Raw genomic sequence first — 16,162 nt, 5'->3', positions numbered from 1 at the left:
TTGCTTCTCTAGAGCTGGGCTTCAGGGCAGAGTTAGGATTAAGGATTTTGCGAGCGTTAGTCTGTGCGATCAGGTTTGTACTGGATTTAAAAGTAGTTGTCTGGCTAATATAAAGGTGGTTGTCATCTGCTGTTGTCTTTGTCTGCCTCGGTCTGTGCCCAGCAGAAACTCCTTGGGTAGGGTTTGGTTTTATCTTAGGTCACTGCAGGTTTGAAGGTGTCATCGGTTGGATACTGACTGGGAGCATGCATTGTGTTTTATTACTTGTTTTGTGTCTGCTATCTGTAATCTAGATGAGCAGATATGTAGGGCTATCAGGTTGTTGAGTTTTGTTTAGGGCTTTGGCTACTACTGAGTTTTCTGCTTTATTCCATGTGAAACAGAGATTACTTGTTTCTTTTTACTAGTGCATATATAGGGGCAGTGTTATGGGTAGGCTTCCTCCTGCAACGTCCCATTGACATGAGTGTCGGTTGTTAATGTTGATCCAGGCAGAGGGATGTGGATAGACATCTATGCAATGTGGACAGACATTTCTTAGGTGGTCGTGATTTGGTGTTGCTTGTGGGAGAGTTATCTGAGATGGCTTAACATCAGACTTGTTGTTGAAGTTCAGCGTCATGTCAGGGTGAAGGTTGAGATTTCAGACAGCAGACCCAAAAGAACAAATTTGTTGTTAGGTCATGGTTAGAGCCAGCACTCACAGAAGCCTTCCAGACTTGTTTTAGAGCTGGATTTAGGCTTGGAGTTGCCTACACATTACATTGTTTTTCTTATCCTCTTATCATAATTTCTCGCTGTTCTGACCTTTTCCAGCATTTCCAAAGAGCAGTGAGGCAATAACAACTCATACAGAAAACACCCACACACATGGTTCTGGGGTTGTAATTTTTTTTTTTTTAGCTTAATTTTGGGAAACAATGAGATTTGTTCACTTAGTGCTCTGTCCTTCAAACAGGACTTGTACCTATAGCCAATTTTGACTAAACATTGTAGAAATACTATGTTTTCTGGCTTTGTGTAAATATGCAGCTGCACAAGAAGAGATATTTTTTAATTAATGGCACACCGAGGACAGAGCTCAGTCCTTTTGGGATGGTCATCAGTGGCACAATGTTTCTGTGTCTTTCAAAGTTGTATTTTACTCAGGCAGAGGCAATAAACTGCTAGCAACATGAAAGTTTTTCTGATAGCCACTGCTGTACAAGGTGCTTGTGATCCTAGGCAGATCATGTCACCTCTCTGACTCTTGATTTTTCTTCCCCAACTATTTCTAGTCCGGTGCAGCCAGATGATAAACTTTTTACTAGCTGTTTATGCAGCATCTTGTCAAATGGAGTCCTAGTACCAAGCAGACCTTGCTAGTTCTACTGCAAAATGAACAACATGAACAACCTTGACAGCATAAATATCGTCAGTGGACACCTAATCATGTGATTAGGACAAAATGGGTCTCTGGGAATATTTGCGTCTCTGTCCTTTTTACGGAGTGAAAAATACCTGGGATGTGTATCTTTACTACTTACTGCACTTATGTCAGGTTGGATATCAATGCTAGTCTCATGTAGGGTCTTTTTTTTTTTTTTTTTTCCATGGAGATAACTTGCTGAGTATTCTCGTAGTAGTGATGACAGCATAACAAATGATTGCCAAAGAGAGGGTGACATCATTTCACCTAATGACCTTAGATAAATTATTAAGTTTAATCATGCTCTGATAAAAGCAAGTAGCTTCTAAACATTTAATAAATGCAATTTAAACTCATGCCTTCCCAGCACCAAATGTTTTGCACAGCAAGTAGATTTTAGCTTTTCAAAGGAAGAAAGCCTCTACCTACTGCTGAGTGTATTATTTTTTTTTTTTTTCCTTCTATCTGGAGTTTAATCTCAGAGGTTATCGCTCTCGGTGTCTGAGCCCCGCAGGAGCTGCCAGCCCTGTGTCTGCCTGCATGTCAGGGATAGCTGCATCGCTGCTTCCACCTTCCGGAGGAGACAGTGAATGAGGGATCCTGGTTTTTATGGATTTTTCTTGGGATTCTTTTACTTGATTTCTTTTTATTTTCTTTGGTTCTCTCCTGCTCTGGGTGAATCCAATGGACAATGTATTGTGAAGACTTTTTGTCCCTTTTCTCACAGTCCATCCATTTCTTGTTAGTATTTTTTGATTTTTTTTCTCCCTTATGTTTCATTTAAAAAAATATGATCTGAGAGTCGTGGTAAGCAGTTGAAAAGGCTGCTCACCCATTAAAGGAGGTTGCAAAAATGAGGATATATAGTGTGGTAGTATGTCGGGAAGTACACAAAGTGTCATAGGAGTATTACATTCTTACATGTAGTAGTAGGTAATGACACCCAGCACTGAAGAGTGAGGATTAGGTAGCAGCACAAAATACAATGCTGCACTGTGGTTTGGAAGAGAAGAAAAATACCCTATTTAGGGTGATCTTATTCTGCTAAGACACTAGGGTAAACATTGCTAATCCTGTGAAAAAATTGCTATAAGGGAATCCTGCGGATTCAGACCTTTTATTTTTTTTTGAAGCCTGTACTTTAAAGGTAGCTACATAGTCAAAGTACTCTTAAAAACATGTTGTGGCATGGGAAATGTCAGCTTGAAGTCATGGGTTGGTCAACTCTAGCAGTGAAAATGGAGATGATTTATTTCATGTTTTCTTGGCAGCCCCTGACTCTTCAGAGGCTGGGGCATGCAAAAACCTATATTTTGCATATGGGCAGATTAATGATATGTATCAGTGGGCTCAGAGCACTGACCTGCTTGTGTGCCGAGTAACCAGATACTGCAGGGATGCTGTGTCTGGCTGGTCATACCGCACATGTACTAAGGAGTAGCTCTCTGCGTGGCCCCACTGTTTGCCCAGGGCTATACAAGTTGCTGCTGTGCCCAGGACCTACAAAATCCATAAGCATCAGTTGAATCATTGGTGTTTTTTGAAGCAAATAAGAGTTGCTTAGAAGATCCCCATCCAATTATTGTAATATTCCACAGCAATACTATACGCAAAGTGAAATTCAAGATATCAGATAACATAAACATATTTAAGTGTTACTTATTTAAGTAACATATTTAAGTCTTGCCTTTTTTTTTTCCCTGTAAGTGCAATGAATGTCATCTGATCTCTGTTTCCAAAATTTTCAATATTTTAAAAAAATCTCATTGCACTTGTAGGCTGATTTAGCAGTTTTGGTTTTCTCACACAGTATTCCCCTCCTTGCTCTTAAGAAATTAATAGTTTCGTTTACATTTTCCCTTCCCAGTGTCAAGTTGGCAGAGAACCTCCTGGTCATAAGGCTACAAAAAGTATTACAGACAGGGACAGATAACAGTCTATGGGACTGGGACTGTTGCTACTGTTAATTCTTAGCACTTCTGCTTTCTTTCCCTTCCAATGTTAATAGGTAAGGAGACAGAGATGCACGCAGGCAGGCACATGGGTAGTGTAAGTTACAGAGCTTGGTCTGCAGGGTGCTGGCTGAAGTTCTTTGCTGAAAGAGTGTTTCCATGTGGGTTAGTGCCCGGGGAGATGATTCTACCCTCTCCCTCTAGATGACAGCAGAACACCAGCCTTGCTGTAAGGGTTTGCTTCCTGAATGTATTTCAAAAGGATATTGTTACTTGTTGTCCTGCTTGATAACTTTTTTAAGAGGTCGGAATTACCGTTGTAATATATTGCCCTGCTTCAGAACAAACCCTGCATACTTTGGACAGCTGATAAAAAGAAAAAGCTCCAGGAGTTTAAACACGTTCTTTTATGAATATCTGTTTCTGCAAACACGAAACATGTTCGCACCTGTGATAAATATCTCTGTATTTCACAGGTAAAGTGCGAATCTGATGCTTCTTGACGAGCAAGATCCTGAACCCCCAGAGGCATCCTCGTTTCTAACACCACATGAATGCGTTTTTCTGGAGACCACTGTGGAAGACTACGTCTGTGCCAGAGCAGGGCTTGCCAAATGAGTGTGGTGGCTTGATTTTTGCATCCTTCCACAAAGAGAGCTGATGTGAGCTCCCCGCCTTGGGCTGCATCGTCTCCCAGCTGGCACATTAAATGCCTCTCACGCCTCTGGCCAGGGGCAACTCTCAAAAGCAGTCTCCCTTCTGTCACCGAGGCGGATCAGGCCTGCTGCTCTGGGCTGTGCCACCCACCCGCTTCTACCACCCAGGACAGGGCTCTTGCTGACTCCTTCTCTAACTGGCACTTGTTGCACCAAAGACAAGGTAGTTCCTCTGTGTTCCCTTGCAGCCAGCAAGGCCTTTGCCTGTGTGGGTTCTGGCCCTTACAGAAAGCTGCTTTTTCTCTGTATGGAGGCCACTTTCCCAGAGTTTCTGCTTTCTGCGAGACTCTGTGAGACTCAGCGACTGATTTTCAAAGGCTGACTTAGAGACGGAGCAGCATGCACTTCTGCCATGACACCCAGAGGATGCACCCACATCCACCGTTGGCTATTTTGGATGACTTTTGCTTCAACTTGGTCCTGTAGGAAAAACACTGAAAAATGAATGGAGAAGGTTCTTAGGAATGCAGATAACAATTTCTTCTTAGGAAGAAAAGGCAGGAAAAAAATTACACAAGCTCTTCAAAAAACATATTTAAATTCTCTCTGCACTTCGTCCAAGTAATCTTCCTCTCACAGAGAAACAGGACAAGTTGCACAGTGAAACGGTAAGTGGATTACTGGTTATATTTTTTTAATAGGTTGGCTTTTGTTAGCTTTTAAAATTGTCTCAGAGATGTGTGGGTATCCCAGTCATGCCGCCAAAGGTCTATGTCTTTGGAGTTTGAGGTACAAACAGGATTAGCTGTTGGGTGCAAACAGGAAGAGGGGGAGGAACAACCAGGAGGAGCAAAGCTGGGCAGCTTCTAACAGGGCTTTACGTGTGGGTGGGAGAGTTTCTGTTTAGCTCCCTGGTTGCTCCCCTCACTGCCCCAGTCCCAAGCAGCACCGTGAGAGCCGGCTCCGCTTCTTGTGTCGATCCACAGTAATGAAAATACAGGAAACATCCAAACTGGTTATTAGTTGTGTCTACAAGAATGGCAGCTCTGGGTTTTGAGGTTGAGGAGTGGAGCTGACAATTTTTTTCCTGCATTTACATCGGGATTATGTAGAAGCCAGCAAGTGGCCTTCAAGATAACTTTACCCTATTGGTTAAAATACTGCTTTCATTTTTGGGTTTCCTTTTGAAATTGGTAGGTGCAGCTACAATAAAAAATCTGGAATGGATAATGTGGTGATTCAGTTTTTCTGGAAGTATACATCGGTTTTAAGAACCAGCAATAAGCAGTGCTTTCAAAGAAAGGTTTTATACCTTAATACTTTGAAAATATTGTGACTTACTCCAAAAGTTGCACTTTTGGTTAATTGCCATTTTACCTGTTCTTGGGCTGCAGCAGCTATTGAAAAGACACTTGAGTTCTGAGTAGGAATACAGAGGGTACTTTTTAATACAAGCTGGAATTTTTGAGATACCGCAAAATAAAGCCATTAGCTTTCTTAACGTGAAAATTATTTCAGAGTATGTATATATAATACATCGAAGGAAGAGTGGTTGTAGCTTAGCACAAATAACAGGAAAAAGCAAAATAAGAGAAGCACTGATTCAAACAGAGAAAAAAGATAAAGTAGAGAGTAGAGCTGCTCATTACTAAAACAAACTCTGGTGAAACTATAAGGTGGTAGTTGGGGGAAAAAAAAGAACTTCTGCCCCCAAAGCACTGATACTTACCATAGTTGGCAATAAATAAAAATCCTATGTTTTGAATCCTGCTGGTAAATCATTTACATCCCACTTGTGAAAGGGTAGAGAGGCTCTAACCCCTGACTGGGGGCTCTGTGCTTCAGGGTGGTTCATCAGCCCAGATGAAAGTGGCCTGTTGAAGGTTACTTTAAGTTGGAGCAAGTGGTAGTGGGACTAGGTATATTTTTTGTTTGGCTCCCAGGAAGAGCACTTGTAAAGAATGGGAGGCTCAGGTGTCTTGCCGTGTCTTAAAGGGAGTGAAGGCTTGTGAAAAGTCAGGAAAGGCTGGAGTCAGAACTGGTTGGAGAAATCAGTTGTGATAAACCAGCAGCTCACAGTGGGGAAAGGGTCAAGAGACTGAGGTTGGTACGAGGTTGCGCTTCTGGGTAGTGTCAGGTTGGGGGCGTCCCCTGGTCACTGACCCTCAGGGAAGTCAAATCCTGTCACTGGCAGGTCGTCTTCTGCTGAGATTTGTGGCTTTCTAGTTGTTGCAGTGATTCTGAGTTGCAATGTTGTAAAGGGTAGTTAGACATATCCTCTCAATATCTCATTTTAAATGATGCCCTGTTGCTTTGGTCTAACTCATAGTTAAACTGGAACAATCTTTATTTTCAGTTGCAGTATCTCTTTTGTTCTCCTCCTCTAGAGCTAATTTTCAAGGCTGTATAAACTGCTATTCACAAATCTCTTATTTTGTTCCACTTAGTTTCTGTTTCTGGTAATACCAAAGACCTCAGTCAAGGTCTCTTAGAGCTATGTTTGTACAAACACAAGGGGAGTATATGATCCCTGCCCCAGTTTGGAATAATACAAGTCAAAGACTGAATGCTCCTGCTCACTTCAAATGAACTTAAAAGTATCATCTGGGCCCATTGACTAGACCTTCCAGAAAATGCAGGAAGAAACACCAGGATGTGAAAATAACAGAGATTTTCGAAGTGATAGGTGATGCCATCCGAGCTTTTTCATTTGCAGTTCGCCTCTATTGTGAGTTTTGAGTCACGGGGCTCAGCCAAGCTCCGGACAGGCATGACTGGAATTTGCAATGAGCGTCTGTCCCATGATGGTGTCATTCCCAGCACTGCTATAGGCGAGAGAACAAGCTTGCATGAAAGGGCTGCAAGACCGTAGTGATGAGGATGGCACAGGCCACCTTATGCGCATACAAAATGACATTGGATAACACATATTTACTGTAATAAAAACATTACTATATGCTGAAAGTTTGTTCCAAAATAACAAAATGTTTGAGTTAATTTCTCAGGCTAAACACTGTAGATGGTAAAGACAACACAAAGGTCTAGATCTTTCACAAAGAACCAGAACTCAACTCTGAAGCTTTTATTTCCACTAATACTGGAAGCATTAAAAAAAACAAATGAACAGAATAGAAACTTTTTTATACCGTACACCTTTCATTGTCTGAGATCTGGGGGATTTTACATATTGTAGCTATACAGCAGTATACAGCAGCAGAAACACACAACTACTGGAACATAAACCTATGGGTCTCTGAATAGGAAGTATTTGATCAAAAGGGACAAAAGCCTCCTTTTACAAAAAAGTCTCTTTGAATTTTTATGGCAAACTCTCTCAAAGTTGCTGAAGATTTGGGATTCTCAGCATCTCTTATTATTTTTGCAGCAGAAATTAGCACCCCAAAGTACATTTGAAAAATACTGCATAACTGCCTGCTGCTAGCGGATGGTATTTCAGTTTTTCAAAGTCTCAGCAACATATGCATTAAATTGTTTCCTTACTTGGCTCTTTGCCTCTCTATGAGGTAAATCATCAGCCTGCTAAATCTGTAGATGGGACTGATCTTAAAAATCTGCTTAAAATCAATTGTGAAGCAAATGCTGATGTACTCCCCCCCTCACCCCTGTACAGTTACTTGCTGTAGTGCAAACTCCTCACTGCCTGTAAATTGGTATTGTGGTAGTACTCGTGAGGCTCAGTTGTGGAAAACATCATTTGAAATCAGAACAAAACAATTATCCCTGCCCTAAGGATCCTGCAGTGTCTTGCTTTCCTTTTTTATAATAAATCTTCATGTTTCTTTTTGCTGATCTGGACTTGGGCTGAGCAGTTGCAGTCACCGGAGTTTTTTAATGGTGTTAATGTGCACAGCACCTTGCCACTGAGCCCAAGGAGACGCTTCTCACACTCCTTCCAGTAATACTCTCTTTTTATATTACCTTTATACAGATACTAGAAGAAGCTGAAAACCCAACTTCACTTATGTGAATAAAAGCCGTGTCTATCTTGCTTAGCTAGATGCATCTTGGATCTTGGCTCTCAGTGGACTGTATCCATGAGAGACACTGGAGGCAGACAGCTAGGTGATTATAAAAACAATTTTTCAAGGTTAGTGACCAGGTTTGCTGCTGCTTAGCACATGAAAAGTCCAAAGACTTTCTTCTCTTTGGCTATCTTCATTATTATTTTGTCGTCTTTTGTGTTTTTCTCTCCCTTAGAAACATGAGGGCTATGAAGTCTGATGTTTCATAGTTTTGCTGAAGGACTTTTTGAGGGTCTCAAGAAAACATACCAAGGTGATAGAGACAATGGGCTTTGCATGTGTAGAACAATCACCTAGAGCTAATTAGTGGTTTGTAGTTTTAATGGATAATCAAATGCTGGGTTCTTGTAAGAGACTAAGTGTGTACCGTATTGCTCACTCTGAGGCTTTTTACATGCCTTACACAGACATACAGACAAAACAATTGTGGAAATAAGAAAGAGTCCGCTTGCTGCAGACAGAGCAGCAAAGACAGACTTATAGCTGGGTTTTGTTTTAAATCTGGTGCACGAGTTACCTGGAATTCCCTGGCTTGCTGGCTGGCTTGACCCTGCTTTGTTCGAAGCAGTCACACAAATGTGGTAAGTGGTGTATGGTAGTAGATTGTACAGAGTGTACTGCCTTGCTGTGGAATAAATATTGTCCAGGACAAACTGTCTGTCCTCATTGCCTTGGGCATGAAGCATCAGCTCATAGGTGTGAACAACTGAATTTGGGGCGCACCAGCGTATCTGTGCAGAGCTGTCTGTAACTTCAGACACCTCTCTGAGCCTCGGTGGATCTGGAACTTCATCTTCCCTCGACATGCCAGGACATAAGCATCGGGATGCACTCTGAAGTTCACTGCACGGCTTTTGAAGGTGTCTGCAAGGGTTGTAGTCACAGGAGGTGTATGCCAGTTGTACTGGGGTTTCCGTCGACTGTTCGTCGTAATCGTAGTCATCTACATAGTGTATCAGTGATCTGGTGGATGCAGGCTGTGACTGAGCATTTGTCCTTGTGGAGTTCAGCTGTGGTAGGCTCATTTGTGGTGTACCTTCTTCAGCACGAGTGGCAAAGGAATGAATATAGTAATGGTCAGTGGCATCAGGGTTTCCTGTTGCTCCAGTAGAATAATCATTAGTGGGCTGGTTGAATGGGCCTTCCTGGGGAAATGTTGCATTGGTTGTTCTGAGCTCTCTCTTCAGCTGATCTGTTCCAGTTTGACTCGTGGAGCCATAATCTGAGGACTGACTGTAGAGCTCTTTGAGAAAACCCGGGGAGGTGGTTACAGACACGAAGGGAGGGGGATTGCTCGTGGATTCGGAAACTGCCGCCTCCTCGTGGGAGGAACTGTTGGCTTTTGCGAGCATTGGCTCAGTTGAGTTGGCTGCTGTTGTGCTCATTACATTCCTCTGAATTAGGGAGCTGGTATAAGTGTCTTTGGTTAGCGGAGCAGAGTCTGTTGTTGTTACTACAGCAGTGGCATCGTAACTGGTAAGGCTGAAAGCATTGTGCTCGGGAGAGGGTGTGTTTGAATCGAGCAGCATAACATTTCTCTCAGACTGGCATTTATCGTAGAGCTCCAGCAGTGAAAAAGATGTTGAAGGTCTGTCCCAATCTTCCTGGGATGTGTTGCAAAAAGTCTTCCAAGCCCTGCAGAGGCGACAAGTTAGAATAGATAAGAGCCACAGAAATGTTACAGGCTCCTGTAAGGCTGCTTGGATTGGAATTGGCAACCTACTATCCAAAACCAGTCTTTACATTAAAGACAAGAAACCTAAACCAAAGCTAGGTTGTCTTAATGATAGTCCTGTGCTTGGCAGATGGCTTTATACAGCACTGAGAACTTAGCTGACTGGCTTTTTTTTTCTGTAAGGGGCAGGAATATCTTTTGCCTGAGAAGAAGCATCCTTTGGTACAAGGACTGTGAACCTTAGCAAGAGTGTCAGGGTTCAAGGCAACTTGTCATAAAGGGTCAGACTTTAATGCCAGACTAGGAGGGGAACACATGCAGCGAGATGTAACAGGGTCCCCAAGATCCTTAAGCCAGCTGGTTTAGGCAGCTGGAGCTGTGCTGACACGGGATATGCTTTTAAATGACTAAGCTTGAGTTCCTTCTTTACTCAGACATTGCATGTTTTTGTAAAGAATGCAAATGCTAAGCCCATCCTGATGAGAAACAATCTAATTTTAACAATCTACTTCCCTGCTCTTTCCACTACGGATGACTAATCTACTTGGTGGCCTTTCAAAAGGAAGAGAGACCACACATAAGCAAAGTACTTCTTTTAACTACAGCTTATTGTAATTAGTCGGTAAAACTGTAGGAGAGCATGGAAACAACAGGTGACAAACGGGGCTATTTGCAAGGGGTTTTGTTGATCTAGGCTTGGGAATGCAAGGGCAAAGAGGAAATAATTTTCTAAAGCTCTTTCAAAGTCTTCCAGTTTCTGTTCCCAGTGCTGCCCCATCAAGGCCTCCAAGCCAGCTCATTTTTCATCTCCAATTAATAGAGAAATATGAACCGAAATAGAGAAAATAAGGTATTATCACCTTACAGTAGAATCCACAGCTAATAACACTTTGTATGGTTCTGCATGTGCCCATCACATTTGTCTACATTCAAGAATAATTCAGCCATGCTTTGTCCCTGAAGGGGACTTAATTTTACATTTTTACCTTTTGTGGAAGGGAAGAGCACACAAGGAATTTCAATAACTTGGATGACAATGAATGTTTGGTCCCCAAATAACTTAGACATTTAAGTTGTGTCTGAAGAGCATTACTTTATCTCCTTGAATTCACTTACTTTTGCAGCACAACTTTCTTGGGCTCAGAGAGCAGCCAGGAGAGCTGGCAGTCGCATAAGAGAGGATTTCCGTACAAGTTGATGATGATGCTATCCGATGAATTGATGTTCCAAGGATTAAAGGAACTCAGGTTACAGCTACAAGATGACAAATGCAATAATTAGCAAATGCTGAGCTACCTTCCAAGGGCTGGAATGTGCTTAGTATCCCAGCACATGTAAGACACAAAGCAATATTCCCAGTTTCCTTGGAAGTAGCCAGTTATCAACACCACCATTCTGCGCTTTCAAGTCCAGGCTAATACCTGCCCATCTCTCTAATTTGCACAGTGTAGCTGCTGTGTGTTAAGGCCTAACAAAAGCATCGTAAGGGGTTTACACCTTTAGAGATGGCACCTGGAAGGGAAAGGACCTATCATTTGGCAAGGGTCTTCTGTGAATGATGATCTCCTCTCTGCCATCGTGCATTCAGCTACACTTTTCTTTTATAGTAGACCATTTCTCTAGCTTCTTTCTTAGTCTGCTTGTAATGGCTTGACTTTCTCTATGCCAGTCAGCCTCTTCATGTTAATTGTCTTTCTCATGACACCTACTCTCACCTACCAAAGTCAAGTGACTAATACAGGAAGACCTTGCTTGCCTTTATTTTTAAGCTGTCCTAGCTGCAGAAAGCATGACAACGTGACCTCCCTGCAGTCTGAGTGCTCAGAAGATGCTCTCTTTTGTCTATGACTTTAACTGCTACTTCTTTGGTTTTTAAGTTCTGGTCATGATTTTTAGCACTTTGAACTGGTATTCCTGCAGGTATTGCAAAGTGCTGTGTAAATTCAGTGTGGAAATCTAGTGGGGGATGGAATCCATTGGGTTTTTTTGCTTAAATGCATTTATTTTCCTGAAACTGGTTCCTAGAGCACAATCAGTGCTCTAGTGTTTGTTTTCTGATATGCTTATAATCTGGGCCTATCTTATAGAAATCTTTTAAGGTGCTCGACAAATATTTTCCTTTATGCTGACTGCTCTGTGTGCAGTTTACCCACTCTTATTTTGATAAATCACTTTCAGGCTTTTGTTTCCCTTAGTATTTCAGCAGGTGTGTGACATACCAAGCAAATCACACTGAGGTGTTACCTCTACAGTAAGGACCAAACCATTGCTTTTACTAATGCTGAACAAGGAACTATATTAATCTCTCACACTAAAGGTGGGAGGGACAGGATTTTTTATTGCTACCAAGGTGCAGATTTTAGGAAACTGTCAGTATTCATCCTTTGTAGAGCAAGGAATCCTCAGTGACCCTCTTCTCTGGTGAGACGTTGCCATTGTAGATGTTGGAAACATGGTCTGTATCACAAGTGGGCTTCGGTGGATCTATGCTAATCTTAACAGTGCTAGATTAATTAATCCATTGGACTGGCAATTAAGGTGGAAGAGTGGGAGCATGACGGATGCAATCTCAAGCAACCAGTAACTGTGCTATGAGTCTTATGCCACCTCTTTGGGCTGTATCAGCTCTTCTGCTGTATCAGGTCTACATCACAGGCTTTACACGGCATATCTGAGCATAAGACAGCGTGTTTCTGCATGGTACGCAAGCCCATAGCTCCTTCCTAAATATTTTATAATAAGCAAACTCTGCACAAAAATCAGCTCCCGGGCACCATAGTGCTGTGAGGCAAAGGCAAGGTTATGTGAGGAAGAAAACAACTCACTTCTCAAATGAGAGATGGCTCAGATGAGGAGCACTGTCAAACATCTCTGTCCTCACGAAACCCAGTGAGTGGGAGTCTTGACAGTTCAGCTCTCGGAGACCAGGCATGGACTTGAAGAAGTCAGTATTGAGGCTTCTTAATCGTGGCATCTTTGTCAGGTGAAGTGATCTGAGGTTGGGCAAGTCTCTGGTCCACTCTGGTTGAACTGAAGCAGAAAAAATATTTATAACTGTTGCCTAAATAGAGCATTCCTGTGGATTTCTGTCTAGAAAAAAGTTTTGAATTTGTAGAGGTATTTTATATTTCTCTGGTCTTCTGCAGTTTTTCTCTTTGGGAAAGAAATAGAACAAAAATCAATACACCAGTGTATAAACACCCATGCAATCACATTTTTGTAATATTACCTGCAGGTCATACTGTCATAGGGCAGGGGAAAAGAAGGGAAGATAGAAGGGCCATAAAGCTGATAAGAGAGATGGAATAGCTTTCCTGTTAGGTGAGATTAAATGTACAAGGATTTCTCTGCTTAGAGGAGTGGTGGGTGGGGGGAGATTAGAGAGGTCTACAAAGTCCTGACTGGTGTGAGAACGGCAAATAACTTCTTATTTCTCCTGGCAGAGGAAAAAGAGCAGAGAGGCATGAAATTGAAAGAATAGGTCTTACACAAAAGTGCCTTTCCATCCCACGGCTGAATTCTGTAACTCACTACCACAAGAGGGATTAGGCAAATTAATTGAGAAAATTTGGTGGTGTATCTGTTAAATGTGAGTTGAGGTGAAACCCCTAGCTTGAGGAGTCGCTAAGGTCCTGGCTCTGCCGCAGGCTGCAAGCAGGCAAGATGTCTTAACATCTGTCTGCCTCAGCACCTCACTTATAAACTGAGGCTGGCAGGGGAGGCAGACAAAAGAAAAAAAAATCATGCTTTAAATTGCTCAGGGCAGGGATTATCTCCCTGTGCGGAAGTATTTGGCCAGTTGCGGTTGATACAAAAAGCCCCTCTCTGTGCTACTTCAATACAGGGGTATAAAGCGGAGTGTAACTGTGGCGATAGACAAAGAAAGGTTTCAGCAGTTTGTCTGGAAAGAGAAATTAATTTCCTCCTGCGTGTCCCAGAGCTAACCTCGGGTCTGACAGTGGAATTAGGATAGAGCTGGGGGACTACAGTGGGACAAGTTGTCCTGTTTGGTGGCATCTGTTCTCTGCCCTTCCTTCAGGAGGCTGATCTGTGTGAGGGTTTCCCCCCAGCAGTTGCATCACAGCTGGAAAGTGCATTGCACGCTTGGACCAGCTGTTTGCAGCTTTCAGCGTGGGGTGTTCCCCCTCCACCCTGGGCTCGGCCAGGATGGGAGCCATCGTCCCAGCAAGGCTTCTGCTCCCCCTGGCCTGACCAACCCCTGTTTACAGTGGGAAATCCAGAAACTTACTTTTCTCAAGAAAGGTGCCGCTCAGATCAAGCATGTTGATGGTGTTTCCAGGCCTGTCGATGGCTTCACTGGGAGATGTACTGATGGCAAAAGCAGATTCCCTAATTCCTCTGCTGTCATCCTGCCCGAGCAGCGTTGCAGAGAGATTTAGGAACTGTAGCTGAGGGTAACAGGAAAAAGCCAGGGGCTGGATTTCAATCAGTGGATTTCCAGCCAGGGACAACCACCTCAAGTTAGGCAGGGCAGATCTGTGGCATGATGGCACAGATGACAGCTTATTAAAGCTTAAGTCCAGGGAGAGGAGACTGCTGAGGGCTTCAGATCCCCATCTAACTGTCTGGAGATGGTTCTGCCTCAGTAAGAGGACGTGCAGCCGTGGGAGGTTTGCTATCTCCGTACCATTCACCTCTTCTAAGAGGTTGTTGCTGAGATCCAAGGTCTCCAGGGCCTCCGGAAGGCAGACAGGGAAAGCTGTCAGGCTGCTGTTGGTCAGCTGCAGGGTGATCCAGGTCCTGTTCTTCCAATCCTCACAGGACATGCTGGTGAGATTAACATTCTCCCAAGAGTCTTCCTGAGCCAGCTGGAAAAAGGTGGTGACATCCCTGGATGCTGCAGGCTCTGCTCTGCTCACCGGACCCGATGCTGTGTTCCCCACCAGCAGAGAGAGGATGAGCAAGCATGGAAACATCTTTCCTCTAAGTGGCTTGCAATTAACTTGCAAGATCTGTTTGGCTTTTGTTTCAGAAAAGGAAAAGAAAACATCATCATTAAGAGCTAAATTAAATCCCTCCAGGCAGCTACAAGCTATTTAAAAGTAAAACATTTCTAAGTCCTTTCCTATTGCATCCAGTCAGCGGAAATGATAAGTAATGTCTCTTCTGTTACTAAGCCTAAGTAAACACAAACCTTTGGGGACAGAAGCATCATTCTAAGCATACCTACAGTTCTTCACGCAGAAAGCAACCAAGTGGTATCATGTGTCTGGTTCCCACGCTAGTACCATCGGTACCAGGCTGGCACCCGGAACAGCAGCAGCGTAGGAGGTGGGCTCCCCGGTCTCTCTGCTCGGCTGCCTCTGTGTGGTACAGGGGTACGAAGGAGTGCCAGTGCTACTCCGGTATGAAAATACCAGTTGGTGCTATAGTGGACAAACTGCAGGAGAGGGATATTGCCATGTTATGGGACTTGACTTTTATACCTGATTGTCTATTGCTCTCTACAGGGCTGTCCTGCTGCATAATGTCCAGTTTGGCCATCCCATCTAATGGGATGATACCCAAGCAATAGGGCTAGGGTCAGGTGTGACCGTGGCAAAGGATTTTTTTTTTTTTTCTGTGAGGTTGTCTGTACAAAGCAAATGTATGGATCCAACGGCAGGGGAGAATTGTCAAACATTAAAGGTCATAGGAGCCCTAACTGGGCTGAGTTGCAATGGGGTGGGCAGTTAAAAGTGCTTTTTCTATGTTAGGAAGGGCTTACCTTCCCTTAGCAGAAGCTGAAACAGCAAAAGCCCAGGGCTTGCATGGGCTTTGCCAGGGCAGTTCTGCCCCGTTTCTGAATGACAGCCTGGGTGGGGACCCCAAAGGTACTGAGTCCCTGCTGTAGGTGTGTGCCTCGGTATGCACTCCAGCTGCTGGGGAAAGGATGTGCTGAAAATGCAGCTCCTGAACCACATTTCAGTCAAAGGGGTCAGAAACGGAGAGTGTGCTTCTGGATCAGGGCCCCAAAGGCCTGGGTACCAGGAAGCATGTTATTCAGTGTTAGTTCCCTCTGTGCTCCCTCCTTGTTCCACCCCAGCTTTGTCTTTGTCATTTTAAAAAAAAAAAAAAAAGAGAAAACAAGTCCTAAATGACTTGTCCAAGGCTGCGCAGGTAATCTGTGTCAGAGGAGGGAATTAACCACAGCCCCAAACTAGTGCTTTTCTGACTGAGCTGTCTTTTGTGCTGCCAGGCATCATAATGATCATTCCTCATCCATATGTATATTATAGCGCAGAGAGGTGACTGAAGCCCCAGGTAGCATGAAAGATCTCAGACTTATTCCAAACTTTAATAGCTACTTGCTGTTCCCTGAATAGTGCCAGGTCTCACCGAGACGGTCAGCTGTTGCTGCCATCCCAGGTTTTAAGTAGGGACCAGCAAAATAGTATAATTTGGTTGCCTGTGTCCTTTTGTCGTCT

The 16,162-nt window shown here is 43.4% G+C and overlaps 1 protein-coding gene across 1 annotated transcript; it reads right to left on the bottom strand.

Moving 5' to 3' along the window:
• Nucleotides 1-8,358: 8,358 nt before the first annotated feature.
• LRRN4 (leucine rich repeat neuronal 4) lies at nucleotides 8,359-14,784 on the bottom strand (the record flags this gene model as incomplete). The annotated part of the gene is made up of 4 exons (XM_081997072.1): nucleotides 13,984-14,784; nucleotides 12,560-12,764; nucleotides 10,851-10,988; nucleotides 8,359-9,694 (listed from the first exon to the last, which is right to left on the bottom strand). Exons 1-4 carry the CDS (start codon nucleotides 14,669-14,671, stop codon nucleotides 8,359-8,361), a joined length of 2,367 nt encoding a protein of 788 aa, XP_081853198.1. The 5' UTR covers nucleotides 14,672-14,784.
• Nucleotides 14,785-16,162: the final 1,378 nt, after the last annotated feature.

The sequence above is a fragment of the Phaethon aethereus genome (genome assembly GCF_964289735.1).
Source record: "Phaethon aethereus genome assembly, chromosome: 3".
Lineage (NCBI taxonomy): Eukaryota > Metazoa > Chordata > Aves > Phaethontiformes > Phaethontidae > Phaethon > Phaethon aethereus.
The sequence above is the reverse complement of the archived record's forward strand: the minus strand, read 5'-3'. Positions and strand labels throughout refer to the sequence as shown.